Raw genomic sequence first — 23,617 nt, 5'->3', positions numbered from 1 at the left:
TCTGATACCCACAGTGTCACGAGTGTGCCGAGAACACCAAATTTCAGGCACCACCTCTCATCACAGGCAACGTAATGGCAGACGGCCTTCAATTAACGGTTGAGAGCAGTGGTATTTGCGTAGAATTGTCAGTGCTAATAAACAAGCGATACTGCATGAAACAAACGTTAACATCAATGTAAGGCGTACGACAAACCTATCCCTTATGGCACAGTGGTGAAATTTGGCGTTAGTAGGCTGTAGAACAGACGACCGACACGAGTGCGTTTGCTAACAGCAAGACATCGCCTGTAGCGTCATTGCTGGGGTCGTGGCCATATCGATTGGAGCCTAGACGACTGGAAAGAGTGACTTGGTCACAGTCCAGGTTTCAGCTGGTAAGAGCTGACGATAGGGGTCAGGTGTGGAGCAGATCCCACTAAGCCGTGTACCCAAGTTTTCAACAAAGCGCTGTGCAAGCTGGTGGTGGGCCCATAATGATGTGGGCTGTGTTTACATGGAATGGACTGGTTCTTCTGGTCCACCTGAACCGATCATTGACTGGAAATGCTTACGCTCGAAAACTTGGAGACCATTTTCAACCAAACAACGACGGAATTTTCATGGATAAAAATACGCCACGTCACCGGACCACAGTTGTTCGCGATTGATTTGAAGAACATTCTTGACAATTCGAGCGAATGATACGCCCACTCAGATCGCCCTACATGAACACCATCGAACTTGACCGAGAGGTCAGTTCTTGCACAAAATCCTGCACCTGCATCACTTTCGCAGTTTGAACGGCTATAGAGGCAGCATGGGTCAGTATTTCTGCAGGGGACTTCCAATGTCTTGTTGAGTCTATGCTGATGACTGGGTGTTGTGTGATGTCCTTAGGTTAGTTAGGTTTAAGTAGTTCTAAGTTCTAGGGGACTGATGACCTCAGAAGTTAAGTCCTGTAGTGCTCAGAGCCATTTGAACCATTTGAGTCTATGCCACGTTGAGCTGCCACCTTACGCCGGGTACAAGCAGGTTCGACACGATACTAGTACGTATCCCACGACTTTTCTCATGTCATTGTAAGGTATCCTCCGCGACACACCATCACGTGGCTTTGCGGACTACAGACGTAGGCAGGCAAACAGAAAATGAAGACTAAGATAAACCTGGTTTTCAAGTTTATGATGAGCATGTACTACCAGTTTTATGGCGAAGAGACCTGGGCGTTCAATGAAAAGTGCTACAGTTTGGTTCGCGGGACGAGGGGTCGTACCTGCGCGAGGCAGCGGTGAGGCGTGGCCAGCCGAGGCCAGCAGCAGCGCCAGCAGCAGCGGCAGCGGCAGCGGCAGCGGAAGGGGGGCCATCGTGTTCGCACTGAGGGGACTGCGGCCGCCGCCCGCTTATATTACCTGCGCCGATGCTCTCGCTCTTATCTGCCAACCATTGGAAGCTCGTTAGTCGCTGCACGTGCCATAAGAGGACCAACGAGGGGCGAAAGGTTCAACTACCTGTAACGTGTATTTCATTTGGGTTAAATCTCCTAAGAGATATCTGTTGAAGCTGTGATGGGGTTAGAATTTATGGTCTCGGCGACACTGACTGACTGAAGGCGGAAATCTATAGTCCGATATAACGTAGCTGGCGCTCGATCACTAATTGGCTATACTGCGTCCCGTAGGAGCTGTACTTGCCTTGTAGGTTACAACTGGATCGTCAATTGCAAGCATTGTGTTTGCCACTCCTCAGTTAGCCTTGCAGTAGGATATTCCTTTAACGTTTAGTCGCACGTTCGTTTCAGTGTAAAATGGCTCTGAGCACTATGGGACTTAACATCTGAGGTCATCAGTCCCCCAGAACTCAGAACTACTTAAACCTAACTAACCTAAGGACATCACACACATCCATGCCCGAGTCAGGATTCGAACCTGCGACCGTTGTGGTCGCGCGGTTCCAGACTGTAGCGCCTACAACCACTCGGCCACAACGGCCGGCTCACTGTAAAATGAAAATAGATGAAAGAGAGGCATAAGGGGGACACTATAGCGATCTACACCATAAGTCAATTTCAGAATGTTACTGCATTTTTGTAGCAGATACAGGCTTTGAACTTTATGCTTGATGCGAGTCAATTATTGATAAAACTGCCATAAAATGGCCATAGTCGAAGTTTATAGATATTGAATGCAAAGCGATTAACTAATCAGAAAAGATTCATTGCGAAACGAGTTCTTTTGTAATCAACAACAAAAGGTATTTCTGTGTCCTCTACAGTTATCGAGATACAGAGCTACAAAAACAACTCTGGGCCAAAGTAAAACTAAGAGCATGTTTTCGACAAGCCTAGAAACACTACAGAGATTTTTACCACACGTTTAAGTGATTTTCCCGAAAGATAAACTTTACAGCGATTTTCGGTGGCAGCGGAGAGCACAGTGATGTGGTGCTGCGACAGCTGCCTTCAACAGCGTCGCTGCTTTGGGGCCTACAACTCAGATGCCACCTAATTTAAGAGTGTAGTTCATTGAAAAAGGTTTAGGGGAAGGGGGCAATAAAAAGCTATTTGGGGAATCACACTGTCGTACCGATACAATATGTCAGGGAGAACATGAAACACGAAAAATCTGGATTGTCGTGCAGGGATCGGGACCCTACTCCATCTGAACGTGAAGCTGTTGCCCCTCCCAATCCGCCACATGTCTCGCTGCCGTGCGAAAAAGCAGCGTTTTCGTCTTTCCACGTTTCTATAGATATTGAACTTTCCGGAACGTGGTGAGCTTTTAGAACACAGTACAAACGCCTCAGCTTTTAGCCATAGCAGCACGACTATAGAAGTGTGGTGTCACCGCCAGACACCACACTTGCTAGGTGGTAGCCTTTAAATCGGCCGCGGTCCATTAGTATACGTCGGACCCGCGTGTCGCCAATGTCAGTGATGGCAGACCGAGCGCCGCCACACGGAAGGTCTAGAGAGACTTCCTAGCACTCGCCCCAGTTGTACAGCCGACTTGCTAGCGATGGTTCACTGACAAATTACGCTCTCATTTGCCGAGACGATAGTTAGCATAGCCTTCAGCTACGTCATTTGCTACGACCTAGCAAGGCGCCATTATCATTTGCTATTTATCTTGTGATGCATGTACCGTCAGACCGATGTTCACCAATTATTGATTAAAGTTAAGTATTCCAGCAGCTACGTACGTTGTTGGCTATATTCATTACCTTGTCCTGTTCCAGACCACACGCCAGCCTGCGTGAGCTTAAACGCGTGCCTTTCGGCTTCACCTCCTAGTGGCTTTGCTGTCTTGCCAAGTCACAACAAGAAGTCGGCAGAGAGCAGCACATGTCAACCAGATGTTGTTGTAATTGACTTGTAGTATCAGAGCTGCTGAAGCAGCCAAAGGAGATGTGATTGGCATCTTCTTTGTTGCTGAAGTTTGGCGGTCGCTGTAGCTTCATCATATTGAACAAGGTGTTAGGGGTATAAGTGCAGATACTTCTGTTGATCACTGAGGTTCATGTACTGAGTAACATTACATTAGCTTTTACATCATTTGCACACTAGTAATTCTAGTTTTGAGGTTGCTACGCGTAGCAGAAGCAAGACATTAATGTATATTTTCCCCTGGGAACAAGTCAGTTATTCAAGTATGGACAGAAAGCAGACAGTCTTCACGGGGAAGGTAACGACTGCGCAGAAAACATAAGGTGGTAAGCAATGTAAAGGGTTTTCGGGAAAACTGTTGGACACAGTGAAAACACACTATACCAATTACCAAAATATCTGCACCTATACCCTAAACGCCCTGCATAGTCACTGGAGTCTTACCTGACGCATTTCTTAAACATGTTACCAGCTATTATCTTCTGGAAACCTGAAAATTCGGCGCCTAACTTAAGCTTGAGATTTCATCAACGTGCACTAACTACTTTTCAAAAGCAATGAGAAACCAATTCAACTGACTGGACGAAGAAGCATGTTTTAGTCTTTACATAATTTAAGCACAGCCCGAGGATGACCAATGTATTTGTCACTGGACTTACTTAAGGCATTTTCAGGATGGTTCCTTGCCGAAGGCCATGGCCGGTTCTTTTTCTCATGGTGACCGAATCGAACCTTTTTGTTAGTGGAATTCAAAGTCCCTATATTCTTTGTTAATATCTTCTTCTTCAGGAACGAACATTATAGAAGTTTTTGAAGTTTAAAAGTAAATATATGGCTTCTTCATAGGCACCGATTGTCTATGGGATCCGGTACGGTAGCTCAGCCTTTAATATATAAAAAAAGTGGGTGAGATATTCATCGACGAACTTGAGGGAGTGTCTTATAACGTTTACCCAGACAAAATAATGAGAACAGTTACGAAAAAATGGAAAATAAAGGGTAGAGCCTTTGACTAGTAATTAAAACGGCTTCGAGCATCGCCACTGTTTAAATTTTCAATAAAAATGATCAACAATGCCGGTCGAAAGACTTCCGTCATAAGGAGTCACCGTCGTTCTACCAACCGGCTTGTCGGAGAGGGCAGAGGAGTGGACAGGGGTTAAGGGCACTCTCTTGTCCTTCGGTTGAGAAACTGCCCATAAAAGGCGAAAAAATCAGCAATGATGGTGTAGAAGGCAATGGAAACCACTGCGATAAAGATACATAATGTGTATCCACAGGACATATGGCCTGTAATTGAAAAAGCGTCGTGATGTGTTCTCCATTGGCAAAAGATTCCCCTATTCAGATCTGTGTGAGGCGACTGCCAAGTGCGAGGTGACTATGTAAAAAAGACTGAATAACCAACGAACCCGTAACGGTCTACGAATCGGGTCGTGAAATGTCAGACGTTTGAACATCGTAGGTAAGATCGAAAATTTGAAAAGGGAAATGCTAAGGCTCAGTCTAGATACACTAAGGGGTCAGTGAGGTGAAATGGAAAGAAGACAAGGATTTCTGTACAGACGAGTATGAGTAATACCAACAGCAGCAGAAAATGATATAGTGGGAGAAGGATTCGTTATGAATAGGAAGGTAGGGCTGAGAGTGTATTACTGTGAACAGTTCAGTGATAGCATTGTTCTTATCAGAATCGATAGTAAACAAACACCGACATTAACAGTTCATGGGGGGACTGGGTTGCAGTTGTAGGGGAGGAAGTAGAAGGAAGGGTTACATTAGAACGTGCACTGTTGAAGAAACAGAAAAGGAGGCGGTGTACTTGGAAAAGACCAGTTGGACTGCATCGTGGTTAGTTGGAGATTCCTAAATCAGATTATGGATTGTAAAGCGTACCCAGTAGCAGATAGATACTCAGATCACAATTTAGTAGTGATGAAGAGTACACTGAAGTTTAAGACACTATATAGGAAGAATCAGTGCGGAAAGGAATGGGATACGGAAGTACTGAGGAATGAAGAGGTACGCTTGAAATTCTCTGAGCCTATAGATAGTGCAATTATGAGTAGCTCAGTAGGCAGTCACTTATTTGTCAGGCCCATGTGAAAGAGTCACGAAATGCTAATGAAACTGTACTGATAGACACTTGATGATTATCGCGATCCTGTGGAAGTTTACGAAGTTTCAAGAGAGAAATATAGGAATATTCTCGTAGTGATCGCGGTACAAGACAAAATTACGTCAATTGTAGCTCACGGGGCTGTCATCCTCCCGCTCCAAACTCGAATACAACGGGTAGAAATCCTCCTAACTGGTAGAATGGGAAGTACCCTCTACGACGCATTTCACAGGGGCTGCAGGGTATAGATATAACCGTACAGAGATGGAACAGAGAGTCGTGGAAAGCTTGGGAGAACAGGTAGCACAAAATTTTAGTGGTTTGCTCAGTTCTAAAACAGAGTGAGAGTGACTATCAGACTGCTGACAGGGTTAGTGCTTCGTGGTAACTGCCTGTATTCATTCCATCGCAAAAGGAATGTCAAATGATGTACACACTAGACTGATCTGACATGTGCGAGCTACGTCGGTAGGGTGTACGTTGTTATTGAAATAGTAAGAGATGAAATACAGAAGTGACTAATGCTATCACGTTGCCGCGTTTTTTTTTCCTCCTCAGTGTGTCAGTAACATAGGTAAGTATGCACACCGTAATTCGAGATGATAAAAACTGATGTAGATAAAATCTTTCATTTGCCATCTACTGAACGTTTGTGTATCATCCGTATAATCCGAAATATTCTGAGCGCTGACAACGTGATAATCTGCAGATACTAATGTTGGAGTAATCCGCGACAGATACCATTCACATTGATGAATATTCTAGTTTTCCCACTACAGTACCACGATATGTACCTAGCAGCTGCACATGCGACCGACAGCGTTACATTTTTTCCACACACTAAGGAATTTGTTCTCATATAACAGCCTTACGGGAGAAAAAACGTTGCTTTCTTTGTTCCAAGATAAATATAATGATTACTATTTCAATGTCATGTCTAATAAACATTTGAAAAAGTTATCTTCATCCTATGTTACAAATATTATGACCTGACATTGCGGTTACTTGAACATTAATTACAGAAGTCTAACATGTTCCACACACGGAAAGGGAAAAAAATCAGGGAAATTTTCTGTCTTACTATTAATATTCCCCTCGTTGCTTACACTTAATACTTAAATATCTTCAGTTTCCCTTCGTTGCTTACAGTTACGACTACGTGTTTATATACACTCAGGCGACAAAAGTCATGGGATAGCGATACGTACAGGTATAAATGGTGATAGTATCAGGCACACAAGATATAAAAGGGCAGTGCGTTGGCGGAGTTGTCATTTGTACTCAGGTGTCTCATGTGAAAATATTTCCGATGGGACTATGACCGCTTGACGGGAATTAACAGACTTTGAACGCGGAATCGTAGTTCGAGCTAGATGCTTGGGACACTCCATTTCGGAAATAGTTAGGGAATTCAGTGTTCTGAGATCCAAAGCGCCAAAAGTGTGCTGAATACCACATTTCAGGCATAACCTCTCTGCACGAAGAATGCAGCGGCCTGTACTTAACGACCGAGTGCAGCGGCGTTTGCGCACAGTTGTCAGTGCCAACAGACAAGCAACAGTGCTTGAAATAACCGCAGAAAACAGTGAGGGACGTACAACGAAGGGTTTTCGTTAGGACAGTGCAGCGAAATTCTGCATTAACAGGCTATGGCAACAGACAGCAGTCGCAAGTGTCTTTGCTAACAGCTCGATATCACCTGCAATTCCTCTCTTGGGGTCGTGACCATACCGGTTGGACCCTAGACGACTGGAAAACCTGGTCTGGTCATATGAGCCCGGATTTAAGTTGGTAAGAGCTGATGATAGAGTTCGACTGTGGCCTAGACTTCACGATGCCATAGATCCAAGTTGTCAACAAGGCACTGTGCAAGATAGTGGTGGTTTCATAATGGTGTGGGCTGTGTTTACATGGAACCGACGGGGTCCTCTGGTCCAAATGAACCGATCATTGATTCGAACATCTCTGTTCTCGGTCGTTAAGTGAAGGTCGTCGATCGCTGCGTTGTGTGTGGTGAGAGGTAATGCCTGAAATTTGGTATTCTCAGCGCAAGCTTGGCACTGTGGATCTCGGAATACTGAATTCCCTAACTATTGCCGAAATTAAATGTTTCATGAGTCTAACTCCAAGTTACATTCCGTGTTCAAAGTCTGTTAATTCACGTCATGTGACCATAATCACATCGGAAACGTTTTCACAATAATCAGCTGAGTATAAAATGAGAGTTCCGCCAATGCACTGCCTTTTTATACCATGTGTACGCGGTACCACCTCCCTCTGTACGTTTGTATATTGCTATCGCATGACTTTTGTCACCTCTGTGTATAACAAGTCACAACAACGGAACGAAAAGGATGAGTGACACAAGGAACACAATGCTCTAACTACTTACTGTGAAGAGGATGGACTATGTGTATTATGATATTAGAGGGGCTAAACACCTTGCTTATGAATCCCTGTTCTTTGGAAATTCATGTAAAATGATATGAAAAGAGACTGGATTAGTCACAGTGAAACACGAGCACGTTTTCATTGAGAATCAACCTTAATGAGACGGTGCTTAAGGCACGAACTCGCGTTTTGGAAGATCGGGGTTCAAATTTCCGACTAGGCGTGCAGATTAAGTTTTCCATGGTTTATTAAATATATGTGAATGACAGGATGTTTTCTATGAAAAACACACGTCCGATTTCTTCAAAAATTCAAATGGCTCTGAGCACAATGGGACTTAACTACTGAGGTCATCAGTCCCCTAGAACTTAGAACTACTTAAACCTAACTAACCTAAGGACATCACACACATCCATGCACGAGGCAGGATTCGAACCTGCGACCGTAGCGGTCGCGCGGCTCCAGACTGTAGTGCCTAGAACCGCTCGGCCACTCCGGCCCGCCCCGATTTCTTCGTCATAATTTTGACTTCTGAGCTGGTGCTCGGCTCTGACATCATCACTAGACCTAATCTTCCTCCTTCCTTACTTTCAACCGGGAAGTTTTATTTAGACCAGTTATGGACCCCGTTTGGTAGTATTTTTACATCTTCACCCTTTCGCTGATTTATGGACTTTGTTCTACTGCGTAAATTCTTATTTACTGGAACTTACACCAGTCCCCTGAAATCCCTTGGACGTGTTTACTCGTTGTGTAGATCTACTTATGGAGTACAAGCTCTTTTCTTAACATGGCGAAATCAATCGTTACTTGCTGAAATCATTCTGAGTAACGATTACTCTTGTCGTTCGTTACTGACAACTGTTAGTAAAACTGTGGCATCGTTTCCCATCAATGTAACCATTCATTCCGTCTTGTGGTATAATTATTTATTAGATCTAAGAATACTCTTTTCACCTCTCATCTTTAGTCCAAAATGTTTCGAAACATTTGTCTTTCTACTTTTTCTAACTCCAATCTTCTCTTTCGTGTAATATGCAGTGAATGCCAGCGCGCTGATGTGACAACCGTATCCAAATGCTTTAATTGCGATGTATGTGGCAACAACACCTTATCGTTAGTTCATAATTGATTTTCCCTACAACTCATCGGTAGTAAAGTTCTCCCACCAGTCGTTTTGTATTATTCTCCCAAGAGCTTAAAATTCTATTCTTTTCCATCTACTAAATCCAAAATGTGTAAGTTATCCTTGATGTTCACCATTAAGCCAATTTCATTGCGGACTAAAACTTTTATTCGAAATCGAGAGCGTTCTAGAGGGCGTTGTTTCTCAAGACAAGTGCAACTCGTGTACCCATCCACGTTCTTCGAAATGTAGGTAGTTTTCTGTGCTCAATCTATATCTACACTCAAAAACGGTACAACAGCACAGCCAGCAGCGGCGCAGCAATAGGTACAGTGGCGGCCCCGATCGTAGCGGAAGGTGAGGCCACGGTTCCCCCGATATCCGAACTGGTACGCTCCGAGTTACGTGCGGCGCTTCACGATAAAGACAGTCTCTCTCGGATTGCTGACGCTATATCAGACGCAGTATTTACTGCAGCAGCCAGGAGTAAGTCGTGAAACTACTGAGGATAATACTGCTCAAATTATCGCTTAAAAAAATCTGAGTACGAGAAAAAGACATGAGATTTGGAAGAAAAACTGGCGTAGCAGAAGATATGGCGGAAGCTACAGCCTGCTTGTACAGGGTGCACTGCAATATTAGGCACTGCATTAATTGATGCAGGAATTGACAGGAGCCATCGGGTTGGACGAAGAACCTCGTTCAATTATTGTGAAGTTGGAGCACACCAAAAAAGGGCGGAGATTGCGCGGTATCAAATAACTACGCACCCTCCGACTCAGAGGTGAAATATTAAACGTTTTGGCTGGTTTCGTTGTCTAGGGGCTGGGATACGTAGTCGCCGCCTTACAAACCAAATACTGCTGAGTCTACAGTATACAATATGAATAGACTCATGAATCGAATGGTTAAAGGTTCCTATCACTCGGCAATTGCGAATTCTGAACGTAACATAGACGCTTATAAATGAAAGATTGCAATTAAATAAAATCTGCGTGTACAATCTTAACGACTTTATATGATGAGTACGAGAGTAGAAGTACTTTTGAGAATGCGGTATATTTCTGCAAAACACTTATCGGTGTCGATGGTCCAGCAATTAAAATACGAGTTGAATTACAGGGAAACAATAGATTCCTACTTCACGTAATTAGTTGTGAACAACAACATAGCTCGCGAGATATTCACTTCTAAACGCATACTACGTCTTCGCTGTAGAAGCCACGGAAATCACACAAGAGCACAAGTCGGCACTACGAAATACACTCCTGGAAATGGAAAAAAGAACACATTGACACCGGTGTGTCAGACCCACCATACTTGCTCCGGACACTGCGAGAGGGCTGTACAAGCAATGATCACACGCACGGCACAGCGGACACACCAGGAACCGCGGTGTTGGCCGTCGAATGGCGCTAGCTGCGCAGCATTTGTGCACCGCCGCCGTCAGTGTCAGCCAGTTTGCCGTGGCATACGGAGCTCCATCGCAGTCTTTAACACTGGTAGCATGCCGCGACAGCGTGGACGTGAACCGTATGTGCAGTTGACGGACTTTGAGCGAGGGCGTATAGTGGGCATGCGGGAGGCCGGGTGGACGCACCGCCGAATTGCTCAGCACGTGGGGCGTGAGGTCTTCACAGTACATCGATGTTGTCGCCAGTGGTCGGCGGAAGGTGCACGAGCCCGTCGACCTGGGACCGGACCGCAGCGACGCACGGATGCACGCCAAGACCGTAGGATCCTACGCAGTGCCGTAGGGAACCGCACCGCCACTTCCCAGCAAATTAGGGACACTGTTGCTCCTGGGGTATCGGCGAGGACCATTCGCAACCGTCTCCATGAAGCTGGGCTACGGTCCCGCACACCGTTAGGCCGTCTTCCGCTCACCCCCCAACATCGTGCAGCCCGCCTCCAGTGGTGTCGCGACAGGCGTGAATGGAGGGACGAATGGAGACGTGTCGTCTTCAGCGATGAGAGTCGCTTCTGCCTTGGTGCCAATGATGGTCGTATGCGTGTTTGGCGCCGTGCAGGTGAGCGCCACAATCAGGACTGCATACGACCGAGGTACACAGCGCCAACACCCGGCATCATGGTGTGGGGAGCGATCTCCTACACTGGCCGTACACCACTGGTGATCGTCGAGGGGACACTGAATAGTGCACGGTACATCCAAACCGTCGTCGAAGCCATCGTTCTACCATTCCTAGACCGGCAAGGGAACTTGCTGTTCCAACAGGACAATGCACGTCCGCATGTATCCCGTGCCATCCAACGTGCTCTAGAAGGTGTAAGTCAACTACCCTGGCCAGCAAGATCTCCGGATCTGTCCCCCATTGAGCATGTTTGGGACTGGATGAAGCGTCGTCTCACGCGGTCTGCACGTCCAGCACGAACGCTGGTCCAACTGAGGCGCCAGGTGGAAATGGCATGGCAAGCCGTTCCACAGGACTACATCCAGCATCTCTACGATCGTCTCCATTGGAGAATAGCAGCCTGCATTGCTGCGAAAGGTGGATATACACTGTACTAGTGCCGACATTGTGCATGCTCTGTTGCCTGTGTCTATGTGCCTGTGGTTCTGTCAGTGTGATCATGTGATGTATCTGAACCCAGGAATGTGTCAATAAAGTTTCCCCTTCCTGGGACAATGAATTCACGGTGTTCTTATTTCAATTTCCAGGAGTGTATTTATAAGCATGCTGCTACAGTTTTCTCCTGCAACTGTGACGTACTTATGGCATGACGCGATCGATGGTAATCGGCCACCTTGACCTCCACTAACTCATATACTATTTAAGTTACAATGCCTGTAATTCATACCAATTTAGGTTTACACTAATAGCTTTCTAAAGACACGGCGATCGACAAAATCGGATGAAGTGTTTATAATTTGGAAACTCGTTGCTGGGTGTTACTTGTATAATTTACCATCAGATACTAAATTTTAAACTAATAAAGATATTGAAAATCTGATTACACCATCAGAATCGTCCTGCAAATAATAGTAATGCGCATGTTTCTTTTTGAGGTATCATGATTCATCTGGCTACTATTAATTTCTATACGAACTGTGAAATGTCTGCTATTATGGTTTCAAGAAATCCGCTACCTTCGGCACTCCCGGCATAGACTACTCCTTCACCGACACAAAGCACCGTCCTCGTCACAGCGGAATTCCCAGCCACGCGGCCGGGCTGGACCCCTCTTGCTTCGGCCAACGTTCGCCGCTACGTGTTCGCTGCCGGGCCGCGGCTTTGGCGAGCGTCCTGTGCGGCCGCCCCAACTCCCAACATATATTTCCAGGGCACCACAACTCGCCCGTTACCTCACAAGATCTTTAGTCACAAGAAAAAATTAGCAAGAACAAGGCTTATAATAAGAGAAGATGTTACACTGTAAGACTAATGATTTTGAAAGATGTTATATTCCATTTCGGCCTTTATAGTGTGTGGTCTCAGGTCCTTAATGGAAAACAGTTATAACATGACAGAACTAAATAGCATTAAATGAAAGAATGAGAGCCAAAATGAAAACTTGAACACCTCTTGCCTTGGTTTAATTCTAGCCTATTGTAATATCTCTTGTACTGTAAATACATCTGAAAATTGTATTAATTCTGTAAATATCTTTTATCTTTTCCATTCCTTATTGTTCTTGAAACTGTAACCCTGTAATTATCTTTGTACTAGCACCTTCACTTACCGCTCTTATATTACCCCTGACACTTAATTTTAGTTATTGCTAACACTAAGTATTTTCCTGAGTTTTCTCTACTTTGTGCGTAATAGTAGCATTGGTATTCTTTTCCTGATTACTTTATTGACTCACCTTCTTGGATTAAACTACCAAGAACAGAATCCCAATTAATATTATTTTAGTAATGTCTAATATAATTGTTAACTTTATATGTTAATCTTGTAGTTATCCACCCTATGTTTTACATACTGGCAGCATCGGCCTTGTAAAGAAGCTCCTTCTCGTCTCCCAACTGTACAAATCACTAACTAATTTTCAAAGTTTAATACAAATCGTTTTTACAGTCGCCACGTTTCTCAACTATATTTCCTCATAACGAATACCCTCTGTTTCCTAGTCCTCTGCATTCGCACCGAATGTCTAATTGCAGCCGGAGATGTGTTCAAGAATTTTCTAAACAATGGCCCTTCCGCATCAAAATTCAGGCGTATACGTCGCTACTCATACCTTACACTCTTGGGTGAACTTACCATACAGCAGACACACCTCTACCGATATATTCGCAACCAAGTCTCCAAATAGAGTTATTCACACTGAACAGGTCTCAGAACCTGGGACGGCCGGAGCGGCAGAGCGGTTCTAGGCGCTTCAGGTTGGAACCGCGCGATCGCTACAGTCGCAGGTTCGAATCCTGCCTGGGGCATGGACGTTTGTGTCGTCCTCAGGTTAGTTAGGTTTAAGTCGTTCTAAGTTCTAGGGGACTGATGACCTCAGATGTTAAGTCCCATAGTGCTCAGAGCCATTTGACCCATTTTTCAGCACCTGGCTTGCCTGCTCGTGATGTAATAATCATGACTTATTCGTTGCAGTTTCCAAAGAACAAGCCGCAAATGGAAACTCTCAGAGATTTTCAGCGTTTCAATACATCTGTGCTGACAGCTGACGCCTGTTGAGACCTTCGATCACAGATGTAACGTCGCACGAAGGGGTCAACTCCTATTCCTAATTTGCTTCCAACCACGACATGATGCTAAACATTGCACGGAAAAGTACACCGGGAGGTAAACAAGTCTTCATCACTGGAAATGGTGATGCAATCAGGCCATCGGATTCTGGAAAGCCTAGAACGTAATGCAAGGAAGTGTCGGAGCTTCCTAGAACTTCTTGCATACGCTCTACGGAAAACATTTGGTAGGCTCACTAAACATCAATACTTTACTAAAGACTAGATGTATTAAAGACGAATGTATTAAACAGACGTAGCATATTCATACTAGCACTTCAGGAAACCAGATACCGAGGTGGGAACACATTTGAATCAGAGAGTTACAGAATTTATAAGAGGAAACAGGTCATAAAGAATAAACAGAAAGTCACTATGCTTGGATTAGCTTTCATGGTCAAACGGAGTCTAATGGAAACCATAACAAATTTTGTGACCCCCATCGGAGTGAATATAACTTGTAGATCAGCAAACAAGGGTCATATCATCATAAATGCACATGGACCTGCCAATAATGACAACAGAACATATAGTGGAAAATCGAGCAATCTTGGGAAACAATAGAAAATGAGACATCAAAAGTACCAAAGCACTACATAAAACAACTCGTAGGAGACTTCGACGCATCGGTCGACAGAGGAGAGAATTTTTTCTGCGCAATAACGCACCAATAAGAACGGATTAATGCTCATTCGACATAAAACTAATGTCAGCCATTTACAGAAAATTCCCAAAGAGAAAGAAAACATGGTCTTCTCCTAATACACATTTAGGATCAAATCAACTGGATCATGTTGCAATAACCAAATAAAACCACAGAGAAACCAAGAATACGGGTCAGCAGAGGACTAGGCACAGATTCAGACCAGTTTCGAACCGAAATCAAAACCAAATTGGCACCGATTCGGACCACTTTCATCCAGAAAATTCTACCTAAAAAACCAAACTGCAATATTTTAAAAATCCGTGGAATTGACACAAAATTGTTGTCATACAATAAGAACGAATTCGTTAAAAAAATTTAAACAAATAAAATGGGTAACTGGGATGAGATCAGAGACGTATTGATGGAAACGGTGAAAGAACTAGGACAACCACGAAGAAGAAAGAAACATAGGTGGTGAAATAAGATATGTGACGAAGCGTTAGAGCGAAAAATGGAACTCCGGTAAAAGGAAAGAGATCAGAAAACAGATATCAACAATTATTCGAACAGAGAAACGAAAATATTACAAAAAAACACTAGAGAAAATATATGCAACTTTCAGACAGGACAGCATTATGGACCTCTACGAAGTTTTCAAAGAAGAAATAACAGAGTACCAGCCGGTGAGTCTTCACTTCAAAGATTCAACAGGCGACCAAATTACCAACAACAAAGGCAATTTGAGGTACTAGCAAAATACTTCAAAATCTTCTAAACTACGAGGAAACAACATAAAGACTCATTTTCAGTCACCTTCAGAACCACGGTCATTGCATCAAACTGAACTACACATTGGCCATTTGAAAAAGGATGTGTAGCCAGGTGAAGACTGGACGTTAGCGAAGATATGGACACTGGGCAGCTGCAACCATTTATGAGGTTATTAAAGATTGCTGGGAGAAAAGATGAATATCCGACGACTGGAAACAAGCCGTGATCCATGCGCCACATAAGAAGGGTGACATGACTGACAATCGATGAGGCTGTGGAGGCTCTCACGACTGCCGTCCAAGACGCAATGACTGACGCCATTCCATTTACAACACCAAGACAACACTCGACGGCCCTGCCCCAGGAAATCCTGGGCCTTATCTCAATGAGGAACCGCCTCAGGAGATACTGGCAGCGTACCAGGCGCCCGTTCTATAAACTGCACGTCAACAGACTCCAGGGCATAATACGGAATAAAATCCAAACATTCAGAAACGAACAATGGGGACAGAGACTCGCTCGGCTGGATACCACACGTCCTGGCGTGTGGCAGCTGGCCAGACACTTCACCAGGGAGAAACATTACATTCCCACGTTACAAGGACCAGACGGCCCAGCCTACTCCGCGACGGAGAAGGCAGAGCTTATGGCCACAACACTTGCAGCGTCCTTCATGCCGAATCTGGTTCCTTCAGACCCAGCATTCACACTTGAAACGGACCAGGAGGTTACACGACTTGTAGCCCAGCCCTCGCGCGACGAAATCAGACATACTAGCACAAATGAAGTCACATGGGCTATCAAGCACACCAACGCTAGAAAAGCCCCTGGGCCTGATGGCATTCAAAACCGTGTCCTCCAGGAGTTCACGGATAAAGCCGTAGAATACCTCACACACCTAACGAATGCCATCCTGACACACCAACACTTCCCTGACTTTTGGAAGGCGGCCAAGGTCCTGATGTTCAGGAAGCCAGGGAAAGACCACTCCCTCCCACAAAATTACGGACCCATCAGTCTGCTGTGCTCGCTCAGCAAGATTGTTGAGAAGGTAATACTAAAACGTATCACTAGGCATTGCATCGCCAACGACACCCTAAGACCGGAGCAATTAGGCTTTAGGAATCACCACTCGACAACACAACTACTCCTCCGCGTAGTCGAACATACAACACACGGCTACAACATGAACAAAGCCACAGGGGCCGTGTTCCTAGACATCGAAAAGGCTTTCGATCGTCTCTGGCACAACGGACTCATACGCAAACTAAGCGAAGCTGGTTTCCCAGACGGACTCGTACGTCTCATACACTCATATCTCACGAACAGATGTTTCAACACTAACGTGCAGGATAAACAATCAACACAACACGGTATCCAAGCTGGAGTACCCCAAGAAAGCATTCTGGGGCCCATCTTGTTTAACCTGTACATTAATGACTACCCAGCGACACGAAACACGACGTTAGCCGTCTACGCGGATGACACAGCCATCCTCGCGCAAGACTGGAAACCGTCGAACATCAACTCACGAATACAGACAGCACTCAGAACAGCTGAGCCTTGGCTGGAGCGATGGCGTATTAAAGTAAACGTCGACAAGTGCGAAGCAGTTCTGTTCACACGCAGACCGAAACTACTGCGCAAACACCAACACTGTAGACCGATAACACTACATACACGCCCAATACGTTTCCCTGAGAAAGTCAGATACCTTGGTGTCTGGCTGGACCGGAAACTTACATGGGGGGACCACATCGAATACGTTGCCAACCGAGCGCACGCGAGGCTCAAACAGCTCTACCCAATGCTCAACAGGGAAAGCACACTGAATAGGAGGGTGTCGAGGTCCTTATACACGACACTGATTAGACCTCTGATGTACGCAGCTCCCGTCTGGGGATATGCAGCTCCCACACGACTGCGCCGCCTGCAGATCATACAGAACAAAGTGCTACGAATCATTAGCAATGCTCCACGCTACACACGCACCGTGGATCTTCACCATGAATACCGCCTTGATACCCTCAAGGAAGTATTCAAGAAACACGCCACACGACTATACAGGAACTCGAGACACTCGAACAATCCTTTCATCCTCACTCTGGGAAACTACGATCACAACCACAGGTGGAAACACAAGCGACCAAAGACACTGCTAGCTAGGGCATAACCACCTATGGTAAACTAACATACGCAAACAGCGACAAACGTCGGTAAGCCCCTGCATATCAGCAATACTGACTGGCAACTACCAGCTGCTATTAGAGCCGACCAACAGGCCACAGCAGGGACACAGACGAGCTCGCCCACAGACGCACGAACAATCTCCCAACACTCCCTCACACTGTGCCTCCGGTATATGACCTATCGGACACAAGACCGATAACAAACATAACTGTTGCAGGTTGCAGGACGCTGAACGAGGACTCTGTACCAGCACCCAGCGCCAGCCGCCGAGCAGCACAAACGCACAACGTCAAGGTATCGACATGCATGATACCCACTACTAACAAAGCCTATCCTTGCACAACCTATCGCAGGCAGCAAGACAACCGCTACTGCTCTTGCCGCCCGACCTAACTTTCGCAGAGGTTTTTTTCCCTTGGCTCTTGCCTTGGCACTTTTTTTTCCTCTGCCCTTCAAACCGCTACCCTTCGTCAGATTTCGACCAATCTATCTCCAGATGAGCGCGTATTAATGGTTAATCCTAACCAGACGTACGCAAACATCGCAGTACCCACATCCTGCGACACCTCACTTTAGTGAATACTAACCCTTATGCAGAGATGGCAGTAGACCTTTTGTGTTGGCCATCATGCCGGTGTGGGCGTGGAGGGGCTCCACCTCTTGTTGTGGACATCAACCATTAGCGAGGTGTAACTCTGCTTCCAGTCACCTACAGAATTACATGCACAGCTCGCTGAATAATATAGAAGATCAAGCAGAGCACACGACTGATGAATACCAATCGGGGTTCAAAAGAAAAAGAACTTGAAAACAGTCCTCAGGATCAGATCAGTGCGAAACCTTAACACGGTCGTTACACTGATTTAAAAAAGCCTACGATTATGTTGACACAGACAGACAGTATTCTAACACTGGAAGATTTAGGTATCGACAAAAACACCAGACAATTAGTCGAACATATACCCACAGACACAACTTCAAAAGCTAGATTCGTAGGAGAAGTTTCTGAACCATTCAGAATTAACGCAGGTGTTCGGCAGCGCAATGGGATCCAACCGATTCCCTTCAGTTTGGTCTTAGACAATGTCTTGAGAGAGTGGGACAAAGAACTACAAGAGAAAAACAGCGAAAGAATCCATCTAGCACAAGGAAGAAGAAGACTTGATGAAATGTCTCGTTTCTGCTGACGGTATTGTAATAATTTTTAGGACAAGACAGATGTACAGATAATGAGAGAAACATTTCACGAAATTCCGACTAAAACCGGATTACAAATACCGTATGAGAAAACGGAGCACATGCAACATAAACAGAAAAGGGAAAAATATATACAAACAACACAAAAAATATATACAACACAACACGGGAACATCGAACGAGTTGATAAAATGTGGGTATTTTGGAGAATGGATACAATCACATAAATTAGATAACATGGAGTAAAGAAAGATCGAAGAAAATGGAATTAGCATACCAGCTCAGCCAAAATCGATATAGTAAAAAGTCATTGTCACCCCCCATGAACCATGGACCTTGCCGTTGGTGGGGAGGCTTGCGTGCCTCAGCGATACAGATAGCCGTACCGTAGGTGCAACCACAACGGAGGGGTATCTGTTGAGAGGCCAGACAAACGTGTGGTTCCTGAAGAGGGGCAACAGCCTTTTCAGTAGTTGCAAGGGCAACAGTCTGGATGATTGACTGATCTGGCCTTGTAACAATAACCAAAACGGCCTTGCTGTGCAGGTACTGCGAACGGCTGAAAGCAAGGGGAAACTACAGCCGTAATTTTTCTCGAGGGCATGCAGCTTTACTGTATGATTAAATGATGATGGCGTCCTCTTGGGTAAAATATTCCGGAGGTAAAATAGTCCCCCATTCGGATCTCCGGGCGGGGACTACTCAAGAGGATGTCGTTATCAGGAGATAGAAAACTGGCGTTCTACGGATCGGAGCGTGGAATGTCAGATCCCTTAATCGGGCAGGTAGGTTAGAAAATTTAAAAAGGGAAATGGATAGGTTGAAGTTAGATATAGTGGGAATTAGCGAAGTTCGGTGGCAGGAGGAACAAGACTTCTGGTCAGGTGACTACAGGGTTATAAACACAGAATCAAATAGGGGTAATGCAGGAGTAGGTTTAATAATGAATAGGAAAATAGTAATGCGGGTAAGCTACTACAAACAGCATAGTGAACGCATTATTGTGGCCAAGATAGATACGAAGCCCACACCTACTACAGTAGTACAAGTTTATATGCCAACTAGCTTTGCAGATGACGAAGAAATTGAAGAAATGTATGATGAAATAAAAGAAATTATTCAGATTGTGAAGGGAGACGAAAATTTAATAGTCACGGGTGACTGGAATTCGAGTGTAGGAAAAGGGAGAGAAGGAAACATAGTAGGTGAATATGGATTGGGGCTAAGAAATGAAAGAGGAAGCCGCCTGGTAGAATTTTGCACAGAGCATAACTTAATCATAGCTTGGTTCAAGAATCATGAAAGAAGGTTGTATACCTGGAAGAATCCTGGAGATACTAAAAGGTATCAGATAGATTACATAATGGTACGACAGAGATTTAGGAACCAGGTTTTAAATTGTAAGACATTTCCAGGGGCAGATGTGGATTCTGACCACAATCTATTGGTTATGAACTGCAGATTGAAACTGAAGAAACTGCAAAAAGGTGGGAATTTAAGGAGATGGGACCTGAATAAACTGAAAGAACCAGAGGTTCTAGAGAGTTTCAGGGAGAGCATAAGGGAACAATTGACAGGAATGGGGGAAAGAAATACAGTAGAAGAAGAATGGGTAGCTTTGAGGGATGAAGTAGTGAAGGCAGCAGAGGATCAAGTAGGTCAAAAGACGAGGGCTAGTAGAAATCCTTGGGTAACAGAAGAAATATTGAATTTAATTGATGAAAGGAGAAAATATAAAAATGCAGTAAATGAAGCAGGCAAAAAGGAATACAAACGTCTCAAAAATGAGATCGACAGGAAGTGCAAAATGGCTAAGCAGGGATGGCTAGAGGACAAATGTAAGGATGTAGAGGCCTATCTCACTAGGGGTAAGATAGATACTGCCTACAGGAAAATTAGAGAGACCTCTGGAGATAAGAGAACGACTTGTATGAATATCAAGAGCTCAGATGGAAACCCAGTTCTAAGCAAAGAAGGGAAAGCAGAAAGGTGGAAGGAGTATATAGAGGGTTTATACAAGGGCGATGTACTTGAGGACAATATTATGGAAATGGAAGAGGATGTAGATGAAGATGAAATGGGAGATATGATACTGCGTGAAGAGTTTGACAGAGCACTGAAAGACCTGAGTCGAAACAAGGCCCCCGGAGTAGACAACATTCCATTGGAACTACTGACGGTCTTGGGAGAGCCAGTCCTGACAAAACTCTACCATCTGGTGAGCAAGATGTATGAAACAGGCGAAATACCCTCAGACTTCAAGAAGAATATAATAATTCCAATCCCAAAGAAAGCAGGTGTTGACAGATGTGAAAATTACCGAACTATCAGCTTAATAAGTCACAGCTGCAAAATACTAACACGAATTCTTTACAGACGAATGGAAAAACTAGTAGAAGCCGACCTCGGGGAAGATCAGTTTGGATTCCGTAGAAACACTGGAACACGTGAGGCAATACTCACCTTACGACTAATCTTAGAAGGAAGATTAAGGAAAGGCAAACCTACGTTTCTAGCATTTGTAGACTTAGAGAAAGCTTTTGACAATGTTGACTGGAATACTCTCTTTCAAATTCTAAAGGTGGCAGGGGTAAAATACAGGGAGCGAAAGGCTATTTACAATTTGTGCAGAAACCAGATGGCAGTTATAAGAGTCGAGGGACATGAAAGGAGAGCAGTGGTTGGGAAAGGAGTAAGACAGGGTTGTAGCCTCTCGCCGATGTTGTTCAATCTGTATATTGAGCAAGCAGTAAAGGAAACAAAAGAAAAATTTGGAGTAGGTATTAAAATTCATGGAGAAGAAATAAAAACTTTGAGGTTCGCCGATGACATTGTAATTCTGTCAGAGACAGCAAAGGACTTGGAAGAGCAGTTGAATGGAATGGACAGTGTCTTGAAAGGAGGATGAACATCAACAAAAGCAAAACAAGGGTAATGGAATGTAATCTAATTAAGTCGGGTGATGCTGAGGGAATTAGATTAGGAAATGAGACACTTTAAGTAGTAAAGGAGTTTTGCTATTTGGGGAGCAAAATAACTGATGATGGTCGAAGTAGAGAGGATATAAAATGTAGACTGGCAATGGCAAGGAAAGCGTTTCTGAAGAAGAGAAATTTGTTAACATCGAGTATAGATTTAAGTGTCAGGAAGTCATTTCTGAAAGTATTTGTATGGAGTGTATCCATGTATGGAAGTGAAACATGGACGATAAATAGTTTGGACAAGAAGAGAATAGAAGCTTTCGAAATGTGGTGCTACAGAAGAATGCTGAAGATTAGATGGGTAGATCACATAACTAATGAGGAAGTATTGAATAGGATTGGGGAGAAGAGAAGTTTGTGGCACAACTTGACCAGAAGAAGGGATCGGTTGGTAGGACATGTTCTGAGGCATCAAGGGATCACCAATTTAGTATTGGAGGGCAGCGTGGAGGGTAAAAATCGTAGAGGGAGACCAAGAGATGAATACACTAAGCAGATTCAGAAGGATGTAGGTTGCAGTAGGTACTGGGAGATGAAAAAGCTTGGACAGGATAGAGTAGCATGGAGATCTGCATCAAACCAGTCTCAGGACTGAAGACCACAACAACAACAACATTGTCATACTAGGCAAAAATTAAACACTGTGCAACAGTAATTAAAGCGGAAACACTTAACGGAAGTGAAAGCCTAACACTGAATAAAAAAGGTGAACCAGAAGAACTGGAGAAGAAAGAAAGAAAAATGCTCAGAAAAATTTTAGGACCGCAAAAGAAGAAAGAGAAAAATTAGATGAAGAGGAGTAATGAAAATCTATGCAGGCGCAATAAGAAAGAGGAGTTTAAAGTTTTACGTTCATATGTACAGAATAAATGATAGTAGGCTAATGAGGAAAATTTTCAATTTCATTTACAAGTTAGAAACATCACGGGATGGCTGGATAGACAAGAAGGGATATGAGAAAACTTCAGAGGTACAGCATTTGTAAAGCATTCGCCCGAAGTTAGAGAACTATATTGTCAAGTAACTGATTTACGAACTACAATGACAGCAAACTGTCACGACTTTGACGTCATATTTCACAGAATGTGAAATCACAGTGTGTACTCATTATCATAGGAGTTTCTCTGAGAACTCAGGTTCACTCACGATGGGTACGCAATTGTGTAAATGGGAATTCCCTCTCTTTCAGTCGTTTCTTCTTGCGCTCAGAAAAGGTAGTCTTACTTTTTTATTAGTGCAATATAATTCCCTTTCTGTCTTGAACTTGGTTTGTCGTTATAGCTGTTGTCTCACAAACCGTGGTCTCACCCCTACAGCTTCCTGTGATTTCGTGATTTTCCTTATTACATTATGATGATCGTTTCTACCTATATATATCGGCGTCAACAAAATATTTTCACCTTCAGAGGAGAAAGTTGGTGATTGAAATTTCGTGAGAAGATTCCTCCGCAACAAGAAACGGCTTTATTTTAGTGATGTCCATCGCAAATCCTGTATCATGTCCGTGACACTCTCTCCCTTATTCTTCGATAATACAAAACATGCTGGCCCTATTTAAACTTTCTCGATGTATCCCGTTACTCCTGTTAGTAACAATCTCACACCGCGCAACAGTACTCCAAAAGAGGACGGATAAACATAGTGTAGGCAGTCTCTTTAGTAGATTTGATGCCTCTTCTAAGTATTCTGCCATTAAAACGCAGTCTTTGATTTGGCTTCCCCAACAACATTTTCCATGTGGTCTTACCAATTTAAGTTTTTCGTAATTGTAATTCTTCTGTATCTAGATGTGCAATCGAAGTTTAACCATTTAGCATTCATGTGGATGGCCTCATACCTTTCATTATTTAGGATCAACTGTCAATTTTCGCATCATATAGACATCTTATCTAAATCGTTTTGCGATTGGTTTTGATCTTCTAATGACTTTACTATACGGCTGCTCGGATTGTCTCTTAAATCGTTTATATAGATAAGAAAGAGCAGAGGGCCTATAACTGTACCTTGGGGAACGCCAGAAATCACTTCTTTTTTTACTCGACGACTTTCCGTCAATTACTACGAACTGTACCCTCTCTGACAGGAAATCTCGAATCCGGTCACATAACTGAGACGATATTCCACAAGCACGCA

The 23,617-nt window shown here is 44.1% G+C and overlaps 1 protein-coding gene across 1 annotated transcript in view; it reads right to left on the bottom strand.

Moving 5' to 3' along the window:
• LOC126419359 (uncharacterized) overlaps positions 1-23,617 on the bottom strand; it is a 190,065-nt gene that overhangs the window by 10,116 nt on the left and 156,332 nt on the right. The window contains 1 exon segment of the mRNA XM_050086581.1: positions 1,256-1,365. Coding sequence (XP_049942538.1) covers positions 1,256-1,365 — 110 coding nt within the window.

Source organism: Schistocerca serialis, chromosome 1 (assembly GCF_023864345.2).
Source record: "Schistocerca serialis cubense isolate TAMUIC-IGC-003099 chromosome 1, iqSchSeri2.2, whole genome shotgun sequence".
In the NCBI taxonomy this organism is placed as follows: Eukaryota; Metazoa; Arthropoda; class Insecta; order Orthoptera; family Acrididae; genus Schistocerca; species Schistocerca serialis.
The sequence above is the reverse complement of the archived record's forward strand: the minus strand, read 5'-3'. Positions and strand labels throughout refer to the sequence as shown.